The sequence below is a fragment of the Anomalospiza imberbis genome, chromosome 9 (genome assembly GCF_031753505.1).
Source record: "Anomalospiza imberbis isolate Cuckoo-Finch-1a 21T00152 chromosome 9, ASM3175350v1, whole genome shotgun sequence".
In the NCBI taxonomy this organism is placed as follows: Eukaryota; Metazoa; Chordata; class Aves; order Passeriformes; family Viduidae; genus Anomalospiza; species Anomalospiza imberbis.
Genome location: NC_089689.1, coordinates 7,730,623 through 7,750,902, shown reverse-complemented (window position 1 = coordinate 7,750,902; position 20,280 = coordinate 7,730,623). Strand labels below are relative to the sequence as shown.

The 20,280-nt window shown below is 53.8% G+C and overlaps 1 protein-coding gene across 1 annotated transcript; it reads left to right on the top strand.

Annotated features, from left to right (window-relative positions):
• The first annotated feature begins 795 nt into the window (after nucleotides 1-795).
• On the top strand, nucleotides 796-17,338 carry LAMC2 (laminin subunit gamma 2). Its single transcript, XM_068199528.1, has 23 exons — nucleotides 796-1,086; nucleotides 5,586-5,774; nucleotides 5,970-6,099; nucleotides 6,921-7,019; nucleotides 7,482-7,618; nucleotides 8,054-8,176; nucleotides 8,284-8,473; nucleotides 8,827-8,939; nucleotides 9,226-9,444; nucleotides 10,244-10,423; nucleotides 10,885-11,118; nucleotides 11,319-11,455; nucleotides 11,738-11,891; nucleotides 12,014-12,219; nucleotides 12,490-12,569; nucleotides 12,996-13,130; nucleotides 13,881-14,025; nucleotides 14,231-14,380; nucleotides 14,849-14,963; nucleotides 15,051-15,250; nucleotides 15,800-15,958; nucleotides 16,047-16,146; nucleotides 16,355-17,338. The coding sequence occupies exons 2-23, from the start codon at nucleotides 5,603-5,605 to the stop codon at nucleotides 16,603-16,605; spliced, it is 3,429 nt and encodes a 1,142-aa protein (XP_068055629.1). The 5' UTR covers nucleotides 796-1,086; nucleotides 5,586-5,602; the 3' UTR covers nucleotides 16,606-17,338.
• The last annotated feature ends 2,942 nt before the right edge of the window (nucleotides 17,339-20,280 follow it).

Below are 20,280 nucleotides of genomic sequence, written 5' to 3'. Positions count from 1 at the left end.
AACTGCTGAATTGGTGGGAACACCATAAATAATTTTATCTCACCTAAAAACTAGTAAATGAAAACCAGATAAAAAAACCTCAGATGCCAAAACCCACCATGCCACTATTGCGTTTGGGAAGCCGTGTTCCCTGTTGTGAGCTGTATTAGGATCCAGCAAGTGAAATGAAAAGGAAACCTCCTGTTTATAAAAGTGAGTTGACTCAATCAGCAGAGGCAGGTACAGTTGGCAAAGGGAGGTGCAGAAATTGTGGTGTGTTTGGGCTGGCTGTGCCCAGGAGATTACCAGGAGCCACAGAGGAAAGCCCTGTGAGTCAGCTCCAGGTGTCTGGAGTGTCTGGAGGCTGTTGGGCAGTGTAAGAGGCTCAGACAAGGAGCTCAGTGTTAATCACCCTGGTCTGTCAGGCCTGAAGTGAGCAGCATGTCACGCCTTGGATTGAGTTTGAATCCCTAACACAGAAGGGGACCTAAAAGGCAACTTGTGTCTCTAGGGATGAACTTGTTGGGTGTTTTCATTCTGTTTAAAGGTGCTCCCGGACCACTCTCAGTCACTTGTCACATCAGGAGTCTCATGGCATTGGGCAGGGGAGCTGCTGTGATGCAGCATGAGGGCCCATCCCTCACTGTGCCCCTCTGATGGGCTGCTCTCGCAGGGCAGGTGGATATGCTGGAGTCCTGCTTGTCCTGACGTGTGCAGGCTGTGGAGAACACCTGCCTCCAGATTTCTCCATTCCCTTATAGAAGTGGTCATGTCCTCCTGCAGGGCAAAGGCAAGGAGCGAGGTGGAACTGGCCTTCATGCCTTGTGTGGCTTGTCAGCTACCTTTGAGAACAGAGTGCTAATGGACCTGGGGCTGTGGAGCTTGGCATCTTCCTGGCTCTGTCAGCAGCCTCAGACAAGCGTTTCTCTCCTCTCTATCTCCACTCCTCATCCTTCTTCTAGCATAAAAATGATGTCGTGGATGAGGCCAAGGACCCATCTAAGCTCATTTTCCATCTCAGGGGCAAAAGCAGACAAATATCTGTGATGATTTCCACCTCCACCTGATTTCTAGGTCTGGGGATTCCCTGAACTTGATGATTATCTGGTAAATCCCAATCGATCTGCTTTCTGGGCATTTATTCAAGCTGACCTTGGGTCTCTTTGCATCCCCACTCCTGCTAGTCACCTGAAATGAGCCCTGCTCTTGCAGGTTGGCTGCCTGGACCTGGCTTGCGAGCAGGCAGCCCCCATGCACCCTCCCCAGGCTTCCCGGGAGCCCATCCTGTTTGACGTTGTTCCCTGCCAGCCTGCGGCGTGCCCGGACACCGTCCCCAGGACAGCCGGGCTGTCCCCAGGCAGCCCCGCCGTGGGGGCAGCGGCGGCCGGGCAGATGGAGCTGTGCGAGCGGGAGGGCGGGAGGGCTGATCGGGGGCTGCAGCCGTGCTTCATTTCCCTCGGCGGGTGCCCGCAGGAGGTCCTCGGGGCGCTGTGCCCCGTCAGCGCCTCTCTCCCGACGGGGCAGGCGCCCGTGTGCGCTCCCTGGGCCGGGCTCTCGCCGTGAGTCAGCCCACGGCACACGCGCTCTTCCTGTTGGGAGTGACTCAGGTGGAGCAGCCGATAAAACACGCACCAAAAAAGGCACCAGGCAGCCGCTGTGGAGCCGGAGCGGGCGCCTGCTGCTCCCCGGCACCAGAGATGGCCGAGCGCTGGCTCCTGCCCCTCGCCTGCCTCGCCGCGTCCCTCCTGCCCGCAGCCCGGAGCTCACGCAGCGGAGAAGGTGAGGCTTGGGCTGCGGCGGCTCTTCCCGCTCGGCTCCCGCCGGCACCTGGGCTCGCAGCTCTGCCCGTGCTGGAGAGGGCCGGGAACTGGAGCTGGCTGGGGTGCGCGGCGCCCTGCTCGGGCGCTCTTCCCCTCCCGCCTTCGGGATTGATTCTGGATCCGGAGGGGCTTCTCAGTTTTCCTCCGAGGTTAAATATCCCATGAGCAGTTGATCTCGTTTTGTCACCGGCATCCCCTTTCAATAACTTATGTGCGTGCAATTACCTTACTGCTGTCGGTAGAGAGCTTTGCTCCCAGGGTGGGATGAGGGTGTGAGCGCAAGCATCGCCCAGGCAGTGGCTGATCTGCCCATCACCGCTGGAACCAAAACCTTCCCCAAGCCTGAAGAAGAGCTGGAAGCATCCAGGATCCAGTTTGCTCTAATAACATGGTGGTGTTTGGATTTTGTGTGAGTCTGTGGGGGTCACAAAGTGCCACAGCCCTGCCGCATCCTATGGGAGACTGGAGTCTCCTGTGGTCCACAGCTTTAAAAATCCAATAGGTCCTCTTGCACATGCAAAACTCGTGTAGTGCAGAGTGTCATGGAGGGAGATTTAAATATGTTCAGCCCGGTAGTAACTTAGCTATTCGAATTTCAGTTTCATTGGCCTATAGTCTGGAGATGGATATGTTTGGCCAAAACCAGGTTTTTGCATGTATTTCGTAAATACTGAGTGATTTAAATTTTTCCTTGTCTCCAGTACTGATGATCTGAAATAAGCTTTCTGTGCTTGAAGTTGAATTTTATCAATTTTAAGTTTGGTGCAATGGGAAGTAAGTGCTGAATAAGTGTTTTGGTTTGGGTTTTTTTTCAAAAGAAAAAAAAAACTGCTTTGCTGTACATGCTACTTGGGTTAATTATTACATCAGTTTAATTACATCCAAGTTTTAAAATACTGATATCAGTTCTTCCTCTGCTCCTTCCTGGCAGTGTGTGGGAAACTGCTGCTTTCCCAGGGACTCTTGAACCCATTTCTGTGTGTATGTAAAGCCAGCAGTCCATAACAGCTGTGATTTTATGCTACAGCATAAAAATTCGAGTGGGTTTGGTGGTGTAACTGAGTCCACTGATGGAGCCCTGGAAGCCCCAGGCAGGTCTTCCTGCAGTGAGAAACTGTGAAGGTGGGCAATGGGGACACCCAGCCTTGGAGCAGCAGATGGGACAGCCTTGTGGGTCACTGTCCCAGGAGCACAGAGCAGGGAATGGCTTGTATCGACATGGAGCCTTCACTGCACGCAAAGCTCTGTTGTTCTCCTGATGCAAGGAGGGATCTTTGCAGGCTGGCTCATGAGTACAGGGCTGTTGGATCCTCACAGACCCAGAGCCACCCTCATTGTCTGGTTTTGTGAATTTAAGGGGACAGTTTAAGAAGCCAGAAGCTGCCTGTCTTCTTCCCCAAGCCTTTCTGATGTGAGAATTCATCTGAGCACAGCCTTCAGCATTTTTCATGCTTTATTCTTGGGTGGGAGCTGGGGGAATGACATCCTGCTGGATGTGTGCCGTGGATCTCCTGCACCCTGACATGGCATGAAGAAACCCAGCTGCAAACTTTTCCTCCAACGGAACCTGCTCTTTTCCATGGATGATCTCAGAGCAGAGCCTCAGGGCACCTGGATACAGAAGTGACACTGTCCTCAGCTGGTCCTCATCCTCCAGCAGCTCCTTCCTGCTCCATCTCGTTATCAATTCCAGTGCCTTGCTCTTGATAAGGATTAGCCTGCCTGAGCTCCTGGGTTTCTGGGAGATGACCAGGAGCAGACACACCAATGCAGTGGTGGCACTAACCTGCCACAGCATCTTAAATGGCTTTGAATCAGAGACAGGAATTTGTTCCAGGGCTGGAGAGCTGGTTCCTAACATGCTGCAGCAGTAGAGAAACACTCAAAGAAAGGTTTTCATTCCCTGGGGGAATGGTGCTCATGCCTGTAATTTAGCAACCCAGTCAATCCTCTGGATTGCGTAGATGTAGGGTGATGCATGGGTGGAGTTCAACTCAAAGATCCTTATGGGTCCCTTCCAACCTGAGATCTAGCTGGAGTGTAGAGGGATGGGGAGTGGGATCAACCCAAGTGAGATCTTTCTACTGTGAAGGTGAGCACAAATACTTGAAGAAAGTCCACACTGCTGGTCTCCCTTGATCCTTTGTGTTGTCCATGCCCTTTGGTCACTGGTAATGCTCTCTGAGGCTGGAGTTGCTTTCCCAGACCCAAGAGGCAGGAATTCTGTACCCACCAGTCCCCTCCCAGCAGGCTAGGGTGGCAGAAGATCTCCTGAGCTCGGTCTTGGACTCCTGGCAGCCAGATTGTGAGGGAAGAGCTGTGCTTGCTGAAGTTGGAAAAACCTCTCTCCCTGTTTGCAGGCGCATGAGGTCATTTCGCCTCTTGGCAGAGGCGCTACTGAGTGCCTCCCTCTGGAATGCGGGTGCCGATGGGTGTGTGGGAGGGCGGTGCCCAGGTGTGAGCACTGAGAGCAGGAGGCTTTGCCTGGCCCCAGGAATCGCAGATGCAAAGGACAGGGACGTTGTACCCTGGGGCTGAGCGGTGCCAGAAGAGAGCTGGGAAGGAGGAGGCTCAGTGTGTATGAGTACAAGGCACTGTCTGCATCCAGGGGCAGGTTTCTGCCCATTTTTGGACTCCCTCCACCTCCTGTGCTCTCAGAGGCGACCTGGGCAGGGGTTGGCTAGCTGGGGGTGGCCTTTCCTGGAGGTCAGCAGTGAGCAGAGCTCCTTAGAGAGAGGTCAAAGCTCCCATGGCAGCATCAGGGTGGTTTGGAGCGGTTCCCCAGCAGGCTCTGTGACCCTAGGGACCTGGCTTTTTCCCTTGGGATGTTTCTTTCTCCTGCCTGTCTTTGCCAACCATTCTCTTGGCTGTGCCTGCTCTCCCCAGCGATCCTGAGGAGCATGTCTGGAGTAAAGGTCCTCAGGATTAAATGCTCCAGTACTGACCACTGAGGGATTGCCAAGTAGGTGTGAGGTGGCTTCAAGAGAGCACCTGGACAAGGCAGTGGAGTGCTGGGGCAAGCACATCTGGTGAGATGCCTGAGCCTGATGTCCAGAGGGATGATCTGTCTTGGCTATAGAAGAATGCAGAATCTCATGCCTGTTCTTCCTGCCATCCCTCATGCAGCAGTGTGGGCAGCTGCACCTTTTCTTCACAATGAGGGAGGGTGGGGTCCAATCATGCCCAGACCTTTTTTGTTAATCTCCCTCGTGGCTGGCACACTTCCACCAAACTCCTTGGACCACAGACCACTCCTCATCAGTCTGCAGATCTGGGTGGGGGGACCTGGTGGAGGTTTGTTGAGCTTTTCCTACTCAACTCATTCCTGGCCGGGTGAAACAAAGGATAACCTCAGGAAACTTTCCCTTTTTCCCAAAGTCTGCAGTAAGATTATCCATGCATTTCTCAGGACAAGACTGGGTTTTTTTTTATAAACCATGTCTGCTTATTCCATGTCCTGGTTGTGTTGCAAGACCTGGGAAAGAATTGAGAACAGCCCTGGCAATGCTGTTGTGTGGATTGTGGCAGCTTGGCTTGGGTTTGTCCAGCCTCAGCAGTGAATTGGGGCATTCCTCCCAGTGTGGGGATGCAGAGCACGGTGTGGACACCGGTGGCACTGGGGTGGCTGATGGACACAGACGTGGAGACAAACACAGAGATGTGGGGAAGCAGCTCACTGTTGGCAGAGCAGGAAGGAGAGGTTTGCAGCACCTGCACCCTGCTCCTTGCCACTCAGGGTGGGATTGCTGCATCATCTGAGACATCTCTCTGCTCTCCTCTCCCCAGTCTGTGACTGCAACGGGATGTCCAGGCAGTGCATCTTTGACTGGCAGCTCCTGAGGGAGACGGGAAACGGGTACCGCTGCCTCGGCTGCCTGGGCAACACGGAGGGCACCCGCTGCGAGCGCTGCAAGGACGGCTTCTTCCGACGGCGCGGGGAGCAGTGCTGCCTGCCCTGCCTCTGCCACCCCTGGGGTACGTGCACAGCTGCTGGCTGGGGTCAGCGCGCTTAAGGCACCTGCTGAGCACCTGGGCAGGGCAGGCTCTGAGCCCCTACATACCTGACCACAGGTTTCAAGACCCACCTGCCCTCTGAAATAATCACAAACTCATAGAATGATTTGGGTGGGAAGGTGCTCATCTCAACCTCTCCGTGCTGTCTTTCTGCAGGTTCCCTCGGCCCGCAGTGTGACAGCGATGGCCGGTGCAGCTGCAAACCCGGAGTGATGGGGGACAAGTGTGACCAGTGCCAGCTGGGCTTCGAGTCCCTGTCCGAGGCAGGGTGCAGGAGGAGCGGGCAGTGAGTGCTGGCCGCGACTGGTGGCATGAGGCCAGTGGGAGGGCCAGCTCCAAAGCTCTCCTGGGGTCCATGCTGCCTGAAAACATCCCCTGCAAAGGCAGAGTGAGGCTGAACCTCCGTGCCAACCTGCAGGGCTTGGTGTCCTGCAACACCATCAAAACCTGAACTTAGCCACGCTCTGAAGTGATGGTTTCATTACCCAATTAACACCCAACAAGCTACAGCCCTGCAAAACAAAAACTGCCCCTTGTGGGGCTGCCTCATGTTGGTGCCACTCACAAGGAGAGATGCACGCAAAGATCAACCCCTTCCTTTCCATGAAGCCCTGTTTAAACACCTTTAGAAATGTTTCTGATCTGACTTCCTCAGCTATGTCCTCTTCTTCCTCACCTCACCCTGCCATTGCTCCTTTGGGGCTGCTGTCAGGCAAAGGATGTTAGCAAGAGACAGCTGCCTGCAGTCCTGCTGCTGGGCCTGGCCTCCTGCCCAAGCCTCCCAGGGGTGCTGCTGCTTGGTGGAGCTCAGCCAAGGTCTATTAAACTCAGCCAAGGTTTATTAAGCTCAGTGGAGCTTCACTTTGCACTTGTGGGCGGGTCTGATGCTCTGGGATGCCCTGGAGCAGTAGCAATGGGCACTGGCTCAACCTGGCACCCACAGAGCAGCAGATTCTGGAAAGAGGTGGCTGTGCAGCTTATTTCCTCACTTCTTGCATGGGAACAGTAGCTGGGAGGGTTCTCTGCTGTCTTGTGCAGTAGCAGGAAGCACTGAGCTCCCAGGCCAAACTGGAAATCCAGGTAGAGGTTCCTGCTGTGCCTTTGCAGGAGCCTGCAGTGTGAGTGTGACCCAGCGGGCAGCACGGGAGACTGTCACTCTGGCCACTGCGTCTGCAAGGAGAGCGTCACTGGAGAGCAGTGCCAGAGGTGAGTGTCAGGAGGATGTGTTGGACACTGCTTGGCACAGCCTTCTTCTCTCTGCAGTCGCTTCCCTGGCTGTTCACCAAGTCTTAGAATGGTTTGGGTTGGAAAGGATGTTAGAGCTCATCTCATTCCAACCCTGCCATGGGCAGGGACACCTTCCACTACCCCGGGTGCTCCAAGCCCCATCCAACCTGGCCTTGGACACTTCTAGGGATGGGGCAGCCACAGCTTCTCTGGGCAACCTGGGCCAGTCCCTCACCACCCTCACAGGACAATTTCTTCCCAGTATCCAATCTAGCCCTGTCCTCTGTCAGGTCAAAGCCATTGCACACGCCCATCTCGCCATCCCAGCCCGGTGATGACCTTAAACCCTGCTGATGGCTGTATTGCATCAGAGGGATGGTTGTGTGGGCCTGTAAAAGGAGAAAACTACTTGAACATTGTCACCTTCTTGCATTTTCCCAGGTGCAAGCGACACTTCTATAACCTGGATGCCAGAAACCCTGCAGGATGCTCCCCCTGCTTCTGCTACGGGCACTCGGTCACATGTATCAGTGCAGACAACTACAGTGTCCACAACATCACCTCTACCTTCCAGCAAGGTGAAGCCCAGGCAGGACATCCCCATGGCTCCTGGGCGTGTTTGCCATCCCTTCTCTTCAGTGGGCTGGAGGAACCACATGGTTCACAGCCCTGCTGGAAGTCAGCCTTGGGCTGTGCTTGCTCCTTGGGTGCTCATCCAACCTGCCTGTGGCTGCAGCAGCCTTGCTTTGGTGGGATGGCTTGGTCATAGGCAGAAGAGTTGAGGGGAGCATAGGATTTCTTCATTATGTCTTTCCTGCCTCTTGGAAGGAGGCCTCTGTGCCCAGCCAGGCTGATTTACAGATGCGTGGGCATAGGGATGGATAACTGTGCTGTGCCCTCAGAGGTCGGGGCGGGAAACTGGAGAGTTTTGATAAGACACAGCTCAAGAAAGGTGCTGGAATCCTAGAAACACCTTCCCTGTCCATGCTGACTGCTCCTTGTTTGTACTCCAGGTTCTGAGGGCTGGCGAGGTGTCCATGAAAGTGGCTCCCCAGCCCAGCTCCAGTGGTCCCCACGCCACCAGGATGCCTTCATAGCAGCAAGGACATCAGAGCCAATATACTTCATGGCACCTGGTAGGTGTGGGACCATTGGTGGCCAGAGTGAACCCTTTGGTCTGATCCCATGAACTGAGCCTTTAGGAGGAAGGAAAGATTTTAAGATTTTGATTTTCCCTTTGCAGCAAAATTCCTTGGGAACCAGCAGCTGAGCTATGGTCAGACACTCTCCTTTGATTACCGCCTGGACCGAGGGGGACGCCAGCCATCTCCACATGATGTGGTCCTGGAAGGACATGGACTGAGAGTCACTGCCCCCTTCTTGCCCCAGGGAGAAGTCCTGCCCTGCGGCATCAGCCAGATGTACACATTCAGGTAAAGTGGGAAGCTGGGGTGTTTGGGGCAGGGGGAGCAAGAATGGTTGAGGCTTCAAGGAGATCTCGGGTTCATCTGTGGTCCCTTGGTGGTGGCAAATGGCTGCCTGGTTTGGGCTGGGTGCATCTCAGGTGCTTCTGTCCTGGATAAGAAGGTTACTTTGTGAGAGGGGCAGAAGAAAATGTGGCTTGAGGTTGGGTTGGGTTCTCGGCTCTGGATCAGTTGCACACATGGATGTCATTGCCCAAAGCCTTGAGCTCCCAGGAGGGAGATGGTCGAGGGCTGTTGTGTTTTTTGGAAGAGGCATCTCAGTTTTCTGAACCCAGTTCCACTTCCTCCCTCTTCCACGGCAGGCTGGATGAGCACCCAAGCAGCAAGTGGAGCCCAAGGCTGAATCACTTTGAATTTCGCAGGCTGCTGGGAAACCTGACAGCCCTCTGGATCCGAGCCACCTTTGGGGAGTACAGTAAGTGCAGAGAGAGCTTACAAGGTTGGCTTCTCCTAGTTGTTGGAGACAACAAGTCTCTGGATGGGTACACCTTTGCAAAAATTTATTAAAAGATAAAAACAGTAAGTGCTCCAAGGGGGGAAAATTAAATAGCAAAGAGATTGAGCAGGATAGCAACTGATTTGGCTGCTCCATTTGCCCGTGGGCATTGCAATAGAATGTGTTACCTGTGCAGGTCCTGGCTGTGGGGGCCGGGCAGGTGGAGCTGCTGTCCCTGCGGGTGACTGGCTGTCCTTCCCTGCAGGCACTGGCTACCTCGACAACGTCACCCTGGTGTCAGCACAGCCCGTCCCCGGCGTCCCCGCGCCGTGGGTGGAGCGCTGCCAGTGCCCGGCGGAGTACCGGGGACAGTTCTGCGAGAGCTGTGCCCCTGGCTACCGCAGAGATGGCCCCGGCCAGGGGCCCTTCAGCACCTGCGTGCCCTGCAATTGCCAGGGGGGAGCAATTTGTGATCCGGACACCGGTAAGAAAAGCCACCACCACGCTGTGCTTGTGGGCTGTATGGGAGTGTGGGAAAGCTGCCTGTGTCCCGAGAACAGAGCTGTGGGGAGTCAAGACCGCTGGCTTCATAGGAATTTCTTCATGGAAATGGTCATTAGATAGTGTAAGGGGCTGCCCAGGGAGGTGGTGGAGTCATCATCCCTGGAGGTGTCCAGGGAAGGACTAGATGTGTCACTCAGTGCTCTGGGCTGGTTGACAAGGTGGGGATCTGCCACAGGTTGGACTCAACGGTGTTGGAGGGCTTTTCCAACCTTAATAAGTCTGTGATTTTGTGGGTCACCTGTGATTTTGAGATTCTGTCTGTGATCATAATTCTGTGACTTGGGTCTGAAATGTGGGGACCATCCAAGACAAAACTCCCCAGAGTCTAGAATCACTGCAGCCAGATGCATTTGGAACAAATTGGAAGCATGTTGGAAAGAGAAAAACATCTGCTGCCCAGATAGCAATATTTTTTCACTTCTGACTTCTTATTCGAAAGTTAAGCATGGCAATGCCTCAGGCTGGACAGAGCTTGAGCAACCTGGTTTAGTTGAAGTCCTTGCCTATTGCTGCGGAGTTGGACCAGATGACCTTTAAAGATCCCTTCCAACACTAACCATGATTTTACGTGGTGCATGATGTGGGCATGCTGGGGATCGGAAGAGATCTCATGGAGGTTGCTGGACCATGGCTGCTTGTGTTGCTGTGGCTGGAGTGCTGGAGGATGTCCCACCGGGAATGTGAGTAAACTGCCCTAAGCCCTTTCCTTGTTCCTCCAGGTGAATGTTACTCAGGAGATGAAAATGTGGGCAATGCTGCCAGCTGCCCCTTCGGCTCCTACCGAGACCCCCGGCAGCCACACAGCTGCAGGACCTGCCCCTGCGGGCCCGGCCAGGGCTGCTCCGTGGGGCTGGGTGGTGAGGAGGTCATCTGTGACCACTGCCCTCCTGGAGCTGCTGGTAATTCCCTTCTTGCTTCTGCTCTGCCTTTTCATACAGGGGTGCTTGCAGCTGGGCAGATCCACACCATCCTCCCAGCCCAGCTTGCCTGTGACACTGCCACTCCTGCCTGTTGTGGGGTGTTTGAGCCCCAAGGGTTGGGTAAACACACCAAGATCTCTGGGAAAAATTCTCATCTAAATGTAACATGGGTAGAGAAAGGATGGGTAGGAAAGGAAGGGTAACAAAAAGTAAGGAAAAAAACAAATAAGAAATGACTTGTAGAAGGTCAATTGTGGCACCCATTTTTCAAGAGCGTGTGTGGGGCATTGTGTATTGGCTGTGGTGGTGATGACAGCAGAGCAGCTGTTGTGCCAACCCTGAAGGGCCTGAACACCCCCATTTCTGTGGGAGACAAGCAGTGAGTCAGCCTCTGCCTCCTGGGCACAAGCATTAACATCTGCTCATCTCTCCTTCCCCAGGTGCCAGTTGTGAGTACTGTGCCGATGGCTATTTTGGGGATCCAGCAGCTTCCCAGCCGTGCCAGCTGTGCCGGTGCAATGGCAACGTGGAGCCCAATGCCGTGGGCAACTGCGACCGCCGGACCGGCGAGTGCCTCAAGTGCATCTACAACACCGCCGGCTTCTACTGCGACCGCTGCAAGGATGGCTTCTTCGGGAACCCCCTGGCCTCTGACCCCTCTGACAAGTGCAGAGGTGAGACCCAGGTGCTCTCTGAGTAAGAAAACCCATGACTGACTTTGGAGTGGTTTGATGGGAAGGAGGATGCTGGAAAGTGGGAGTGGTGAGCAGGAATCAAAGCACAGGGCTAAATGGTGGGAGGAAAGCAGGGAGAGATGTGCTGTGGCCTGAGGTGGAGCCAGGCCCCCCTGAACCTGTGTCACTCTGATCTGCAGCCTGTAACTGCGACTCAGTCGGTGCCGAGCACCTGACGTGCAGGAGTGACGGGAGCTGCATCTGCAAACCTGGCTTTGAGGGTCCCCGCTGTGAAGAGAGTGAGTGCCCAGCTTGCTATGGCCAGGTGAAAGTGCAGGTGAGCATCTGTGCCAGCCCCAGGGCCACTGAGCAGCAAGGAGTGCAGTGATTTGCTCACCCTCAGGGTCTCCTCCTGTTCTCCTCAAGCATCTACTCCTGATGCAGGTGAAATGTGAATTCAAACCTTCACTTTGTACCTGATTCAACTGATCCTTTGTCTTTGTGTCCCATCCTAAAATGAAGCTTCGTTTTGGTCTCTGTCCTCAGGCCTGACTGTGGCCCTGGTTCCCCCCTGGTCTTTCCCCTGTGGGTTTAGTGTGCTGATGGTCTGTGGTTGCAGGTGGAGCTGTACCTGCAGCAGCTGGCAGAGCTGGAGCTGCTCTTGTCAGACGTGCGAGCTGGCGGTGGCACCGAGAGCCAGGAGCTGGAGGGGAGGATGCTGGTGGCTGAGGAGATGCTGCGGACCATCCTCAGGGAAGCCCTGAGCCTTCAAGGTACCACCTGCTTACCGCCCTTGGATGGAGCCATCTGGGCTGTATCAGGGAGGATTTTTCTGCCGGGGCCTTTTTGCACAGCAACGCGTTTTTCTTCAGCCTTTCTCTTTCCTTCTCACCAGCCTCCGACAGGTCTCTGGAAGGCCGCGTAGCCAGGATGAAGGGGCAAGGGTCCAGCTCCCAGAGTCGCTTGGATGAGATCAAGGCAACAATGGAGAGACTGAGGTCTCTGGGGAGCCAGTATGAGAGGCAGGTGCAGGAGACCCGTCAGCTGCTGGGGAGAGCCAGGCTGGACCTGGATCGCAGCAGCGCCGCTCTCCTTCGGGTGGTAAGAGCATCCCGTGTGACACACTCCTAGTTCAGCTCAGGGCTGGAAAAAAATCAACAGAGAAAGCAAGGATTTAAAGAATTACAGATGTTGTTTTGTGAATGTAGGTGTTCTGGTGGTCCTTTCTTTGGGGTCAGGACCTTGAGAGGAGCTGGCAGGGGTCTTTGGGGGCGGTGGAGATTTAACATGCTGAAGTTGCCTCTTTCACTGCCAAATCAGATGGAGAGCAGGGAAGAGCACTCACACCTCTCTTCCTTCCTCCTTCTTCAGACCATTCCTGTTTCAAGCTTTCCCGGGGGTTCAAATCAGTTCTTGCTGCTGGCCCAGGAGGCTCTTAGACTGGCCAACAGGTGAGTTGCTCCCACTGTTAGCCAAGAGAGAGGGGAGGAGGACTGAGATCCTGCTAGGTGCCCAGAAGGTCCTTTTTGGAGGGTTCTGGTTGACATCTGCCAGCCCTGCAGCAGGGAAAGATACAGGAAAGATCCAGACTTGTCCTCAGCTGTCTTTGATGATGTAATTGGATGTGATTTAGAAGCATCTTTGGGATCAGTTTTGCCCTCGGATGTCCAGTTGGAACAGAGAGCTTGTGCCCACACCAATGCTCCTCTATCCTTGGGAGATGCAGGAGGAACAAGCGAAATACAGGTGGCCTTCGCAGACGTGCTGTGTTTCCCAAGGGGGTGTGATCCAGCATCAGTGAATGCAGCAGTAAAGGAAGCTGGTGGGGGAAACATGGGTGGGAAGCGTTTTTGACGAGGCTCCTCTGTGCTCTGCAGGCACACACAGGCAGCCAATGCCATTGACCAAGCTGCAAAGGCGGCGCAGGAGGACGCGCGGCAGGCGCTGGAGCTGCTGCGTGCGGCCGCTGGCGGAGAGGCCGCCGTGGGCTCCCTGCCAGGGCTGCCCGGGAGGTGAGCCTAGGCTGCCTTGGCCTGAGTGTCTGTGTGCACCTGGGAGGCAGCAGGGGGATGGCCAAGAATCCGAGCCCCCTTCCCTGCCTCCCCATCTGAGCTGTAGAAATGGGCAGTTGGAGGCAGGGAATTCGCTGGCATGTCTGAGGGGTGCAGATGGAGGGTCAGCAGTTCTGTGGAGGGTTTGCTTCCCACCTACCAGCCCTCAATGCTCCTGGGGTCCTGCCTGCAGCTGGGTGAAGGGGTTTAACACCACATGTGTGAACAGGCTTCTGGGAATGATTTCCACATGTGGTTGAAAATCTGGGCTGGGTTTAGCCCAAAGGTGAATTTAAGCCCATGGTGTCTCCTTTGGTCAGACTTGGCCTCTCCAGAGCCCACCATGGTGGTGCTGGGATTTTGCACACCATGGCTGGGATGCACAGCAGCCTTGAAGGAAGTTAAGAGGTTAAACAGGGATGTGCAGGAGAAAACATACAGTGGTAGAGCCGGGATTAGCAGAGTCACCATGGAGCCTGTGAGGGTTCAGCTGTATGAAAACCTCTAATTTTGGAGCAGGAGTAAGGAGCCAGCAGATGCCCTGCTCATTGGAGGGACTGGGATGCAGGGAATATTTGTAATTGACTTTTTACATGTGATAAATCTGCATGGAGCCTTGGAGAATGTGAACGAGTCAGTGCAGATGGTGGTATTAATGCTAGGGTGGGAGGCTGGCAGCTTGGCTGGCTCTCCAACTTCACATCTGTACAGGTACGAGGAGCTCAAGTCACTGGTTGGAGGCCTGAAGGCTGATGCTGATGGAATGGCCTCCAAGGCAGACACGGCTTATCAGGGCAGCCTGGTGCTCCTCAGCTCCCTGTCCCGCCTGACAGAGATGGACATCAGCTCCTTTCAGGTGAGGGCTTTGTGCCTGTCAGACCAGGAGATCCCCTTCCTGATGCCCTCCCTGCTTATCCTACCACCAGCTCTGCTTTTCCCAGGGCTCCATGCCTGTTGGAGAGCCACTAGATAGGTGTCTTCCTACCCTTTTGCCCCTTTTGCCTCTGGTTCCCAGTGGGCACTGGGGAGATGCTGGGGAGAACACTGTGTTTCTGTTTCAGGAGGAAGCCTCGAGGCTGAAGCAGGACTCAAGTGCCCTGCTGGGCCTGGTGGACACCTCCCTGGCGCAGTACCGGGGCCTGCGGAGCCGTGTGGGGCAGTGGGAGGAGGAAGCCAAGCAGCTGCTACAAGGGCAAGAGAGCGAGAGAGCGGTAAGAGGTTGGCTGGCGAGGGGTCATCCCCAGCAGGAGCTGCAGCCTTGGGGGTTGCCTGTGGCCCCACCACTGTCCTTGCCTGCCTGTCAAAGGCAGCTCTGCCTGCCTGGTGCAGCATTGGACCCTTCCTTGTGGCTGGTCTTCAGACCTCAGTGTGTGCAGGGAGCTGCTGGTGCAGGGTCTCACCTGCGCATCTCCTCCATGTAAGGCAGGATGAAGACCTGCTCCTGCAAAGATTAGAGCTAAGATGACTCGGGTTATAGCTGGAGCTGGTTGAGGAGCACTGGCAGAAGCTTCTGATGGCAGATCAGCCTGTGGTAGTCTTGATTAAGGGGCAAGAGCAAGCGTTTGGGAACAGACTGATGGGTCTCTTCCAGCCCAGCTCCTCCCAGACTGCTCTGGGACTGTGTGATGCTCCCATACCATGTCCTTCACCTACCCTTTGTGTCCCTTGATACATTGCAGAAGCTGACCCAGCTGCTGTCCCGAGCCACCCTTGCCAGGAGCACAGCCCTGCAAGCCGTGAGTGCTGGCAATGCCACCTTCTACGAGGTGGAACAGATCCTCAAGAGCCTCAAGGGTAGCATCCTAGAAACCCTTCGTTTTCCTTTCCTTGTGGGATCTCACAAAGGTCGTATGGCTTCATTTCCACATGTGTTTCTTCCAGAGTTCAACCTGCAAGCGGATGACAAGAGGAGAGAAGCCAAAGATGCCATGAGGAGGCTGCCCATTATCAGCAGCATGGTCACCACTGCCGGGGAGAAGACAGACCGAGCCAAAGGAATCGTGGGCAGCGCTGCTTCTGAGTCAAAGGCAGGCAGCAGCATGGCAGAAGAGGTGAAGGAAATCACCACAGGGATCCAAGAGGTGAGGACAGACTCTGGTGCTATTGCTGTCAGAAAAGGATTTGGAATGGGAAAAACATGGAAGAAGAGGAGATGGTTAGCAACCTCTTGGTGGACCTGTTGGGTTGATTTTTGAGCTGAACTTTCTCTACAGCGGGTCCTGCGGATACCAGTTTGGCTGTAGATGATCTCTGCAGGCACATTTCTTCCATGAGGATCTCTGTGGCATCTCACTGTAGCCACCTTTTAGTGACCAAGGGGATTTTTTCACTCCTGCAGCCAGAGTCACTGGTAGGCTTGTGAGGTCCCAAAACTGGTGTTTGTGGGTTCAACTCCCAGATGTCTGTTGTAATTCCTCAGGGATTTACTGATCTGTGTGGGAGGGATTGAGCCATGAGCATAGAAACATCACTCTGGAGCAATTGGTGGGAGAATATGAGGACAGCTTGTGAACTTTTGGACCCGTTGTAGAAGGAACCAGTTTCTACCAATTTCCTATTACAGTGCATCCAAAATGATTTAGATTGTGTTCTGCCCTCCAAAAGTGCCTTTTCCTATACACAACACCCAGGAGATTGCCCGGCTGAAGGAGGAAGCCAACAAGACGGCTGACGGCGTCCTCGCCCTGGAGAAGGCAGTGGCCACCCTGCGGCACGAGGCCAAGGAAGTGGATGACACATTTGAGAGGAAACTCTCGGAGGTTGAGGCGGATGCTGCTGTGATAGAGAAGGTGGGTCCCCATCTCCCTTGCCTTGTCTCCTTCCCTGGTGACTTGTGGGCTTGATTTCACCTTATGGCTCCTGCCTTTCCTCCTTCAGACAGCTCAGGAAGCTCAGAGGGTCCACGACAAGGCTGGCCAGGCAGGGGCAGCTGTGCAGCAGATGCTGAGTGCCCTGGAAGAGCTTCTGCGTCTCATGAGTAGGTTTTGCGATGCCACTGTGGGGTATGGATGGAGACAGGTCCCCACTGGGTCCTAGGCAGGGCTTCTGGGAGTTTAGTGGGAAGCTAAATTACATGATGCCTGTGAACAGGCTGGGCAGCAGGGTGGAGCTGAAGTATCTAGAAAGATCTAGTCCTCAGCCTCCATGCATGCTTTCCTGTTCCTTGTTTTCCTTCTGTGCAAAAGACCAGCCTGGCGCTGTGGATGAGGATGGCCTGAGGCAGCTTGAGGCGAACTTCAGCAAAGCCAAAAGCAGAAGCAAGCAGCTGAAGGCAGAGATGTCGGAGCTGGAGCAGACGGCTGAGCTGCAGAAGACCCGGGTGCGCGTGCTGGAGAGCAGCATCGATGACATCCTGGCTGATATTAGGAACCTGGAGGATATCCAGAAGAGTCTTCCTCCAGGCTGCTACAACACAAAAGCCATTGAATTGCCATGAGCCAGCTCTGGAAAGGCTGCAGCACCTGCCAGGCTGAAGGCAGGAGGGCCTCCCCAAATTTAGCAGAACTGGCTGTGTTTGGTTGTGTTAAACTGATCCTTACCCTCAAGATCAGTGTGGCAGATGAAGTTCACAATGTTCCGCTGGCCCTGGAAAATCCCTAATTTTTCAAAGTGCTCCGTCCCTTGTTCATGGGAAGAGAGAGACTGTTGGTTTGTGAAGGTGTTACTGTCTGAAGAACAGCCCATTCCTACAATATATCTCTGAGGTGCAGGGTTAGCTGTTAGCCTTGTGAGTTTGCACAGTTTGGACCCTGAAGCTCATAAACCGACAGGTTCTCCATCACCTGTGGATACCCTGTCCTGGTCCAGCACACACAGAAGGACTAGGGTATCTGTCCATACTTTTGACACTGCCACCACCAGCTCCTCCTCCTGTTCTCCTTGGGGTTTTCCTCACCTTCAGCAGCGACAGGGAGCAAGCAGCATGAGAGGCTGCTGGGGGAGATGAGTTCTGAGTTGAGGCACTGGTGATGTTTCATGTGGTGTCTCCTCCCAGGCTGGCATCCTCCCCTTGCTGGGAGTGGTGCTGGCATGCTGTGGCTCTTGCCCCTGAGAACCCCGTCCCATTCTGCTGCAGGGCCTGTAACCTGATTTCATTAGTTTAAAAACATTGAAGATGTCTTGAATGTGTCTCCACCTCTGGTTTGGTGCTGCCTGTCCTCCCTCCCTCCCTCATGGTGCTGTATGTTTCTCAGGGGCCACCACTAAGGTAGCTCTCCACACGGGTTTCCCACTGTTCATCTTAAGAGCTTGGATGAGCCAAAGACCACAGTGCTCACTTCACCCTTCACTGCAGCTCTCATGTGGGTCCAGCTGCAATCTGGGACACTGCACACTGCTCCCACCTTCCTTCAGATGCCATGCAGGGGAAAAAAGTTTCAGGGGAAATAAGTGCCACCAGATGCTGTAAGCTGAAGCTCTGCTGAAGCCCCTGCCCTGCATGGTGGTGAAAGAGGAGGTCCTAGATGGAGGACACTGGGGACTCACTCACCCCTCCTTATCTCTTGAGTCTCTGATAAAGCAGCATCTGTGCTTTTGCTTCATGATATACCAAGTATTATGTCTCCTTTACACTTTTATTTAAGTGAGATGTATTTTAGCCCCTGGCATGCGTCCCTTCTCCTGTAGTACAGCACAGGGACAGCTATTAGGGAACATGTATTTCCATGAGTTGGCTTTTTAGAAAGGTAGGTGTAGGCACATAGAGTTTGTCGTGATTGGGAGTGGGGCTGTGGCTGAGCCTCATCCCCAGTGGGCACAGCTGTGAGAAGCAGGTGAGCAGCACTGACAGCAATGAGCCATGGAGTGCCCAGGTGCACCCAGCAACCACCAAAGGGAACAGAGGGCACACAGGTGCAACGTGTGAACATGAGGGGATAAAAGGTTGGGCTAAAGGACAAGAAGCCTTCTGGAGTGGTGTGGAGTTACTGTGTATGGGTTGAAGCTTTCTGAAATTGTATGGTGATACTCTGTGTACTGTGGCTGTTTCAGCTGCAACAGGTAAGAGGTCAATAAATGATGAATAGTCTTGGCTAGATCTTGCCCATCACTTTATTTTTTCAGGCTTCCTCATCTGGGGGGATTTGGCCATGGGTTGTCCCCACAGTGCAGGCATTTGCTCTCTTGTTCTGACTCAGTCTTGGGGCTGTTTTAAAATCACACTAGTAACGTCTCTGTTTTGTTTTGTTTATTACATAATTTAAACATTTTGCTGATAAAGTATTTTTTGTCAATGACTTTTTTTCATATAGCAACAGAAAAAAAAAGAAAAAAAGGCTCCAAAACTTTTGACAAAGGTGAAATTGGTGGCATGGCAACTTCAACCCCTTTCCCTCCCCCCTTTATTTATTTTCTTTCCCCAAAAGATGTTTGAAGTTCATTTCACTTTCAGCAAATTGACTGTTAAAAAGTGGCGGTTCAAAGACCAAAACCCACAAGCTTCTTCCCACACCTCTCCTGCACCCTGGAAACCCCCATCCTCACCTCCCCAGCGGTCACATGGATCATCACAGATGATTATTTTCTTCCCGTGCCGACCCAAAGATATTTTTCCAAACCAGTCCCAGAGCTGAAGGCCCCATTACAAATCCCAGTCCCTCCCCCCATCCTGTGAGTTTTACTGAGTGGGTACGTGAAGGTAAGTGCAGTAGGGCAGAACAAACTCATCATCCTCACCACAGCTAAGCTTCACCATCCCAACTACATGGATCAGGAGGCCATGGCATTCCCAGGTCCCCTTCCATGTACCAGAGGGAGGATCAGAGATGGCCTTCGGACATGACTCTTTCTTTCTTTCCCCCTCTCCATTGTTTAATTTTCTGTGTCTTTCCTTGAGGAAAACCTGCTCTCGTTGCTCCCCAGGAGGTTCAGTCCCTCTGTGTGTTTTGGAGGCTGGTTGCCACCATTGCTTTTTCTCTGGCTTGGAGCTAAGAAACACAGGGGACATCTGGAAAGGAGGGGAGGCTGCTGTCTGGGACAACTTGTGTGTTGGGGTGGAGAGGGAAGGGAGGCTGACAAACAGAACATGAGAACAGCAGGTGGCGAGCAGTCCAGCGAGTGGCTGACATACACTGGGTGTCTCAGGGCACTCAGAGGTGTCACTGTTAGGGGAGCTCAGTGGGATGGTGGTGGTGATCAGCTCAGACTGGCTGAAGGCCTCCCTGGAGCAGAGTCCTCCACACACTCACCACTTTCTCTGCTTTGGCATCTCTGTATCTCCTCATCCTATGGGATATGTACTCAACTGCCCATAGATACCGGACCTGGCACTGAGGGACTCGGCTGCCAAATTTAGAACAGTTCCCAAACAAATCTCTCCATGCAGAGGAAAATCCCTGACAAGGAAAGACCTCTTTTGGCCTTTGGGTGAGTCACATCACTTCTGTCTTTCTGGGAAGGGCTGTGCCTTCCTGGGAAGTTGTCAACTACTATTCCTAAAATCCTGTCTGCTGCAAGGACCCCGTGGCTGTGGGTTTCCTTGTTTGTCCAAAGTGGCTTGCTGTTCCAAGGATGCCAGCAGCACCCAGCAGGTCACCAAATTTAGCACAAAGCCCCACCTTTGGAGCTTGCCTGAGAGGCAACTTGTGACCCTTTATGGACTTTTAAGGGACAAAATAAAAGAATTTTCACATCTATCCTTGAAAGACCCTGGAGGACTCTCAGCCACAGGCAGAAGGACTGTACCCAAAGTGATACAAGGTTACAGGGAGCAAAGGGAGAGGAGAATGTGGGGGCTAAACCTTCTTCATGGGTGTGACCTTTCCCAGGAGCTGTTCAGGGTCCTTGTGCCCTAGGGATGACCAGCAGGACGAGGCCCTGCTCCAGCAATCCTCCTCTCCACGAGTTTTCAGTAACTGCTCCGCATTACCTGTCCTGTTTTTACTGTGAGCATCTCCACCAGGATCCATCCCTGGCCTCAGGAGGTGTATCACAGGCAGGAGCAGGAGCCTGGCTTGTCCCAAGGAATGTGCAAAGTAGCCATGGCTGGTTTGGGAGGGGGAGGTTATAATGCATTTAATGAACTCTTCAAAGAGAGGGAAAGAGTAGGAGTGGCAGGAGAAGATGGATGGAGCAGAAATGGAGATCTGGAGGGTAGAGGATGGGGATGGACATG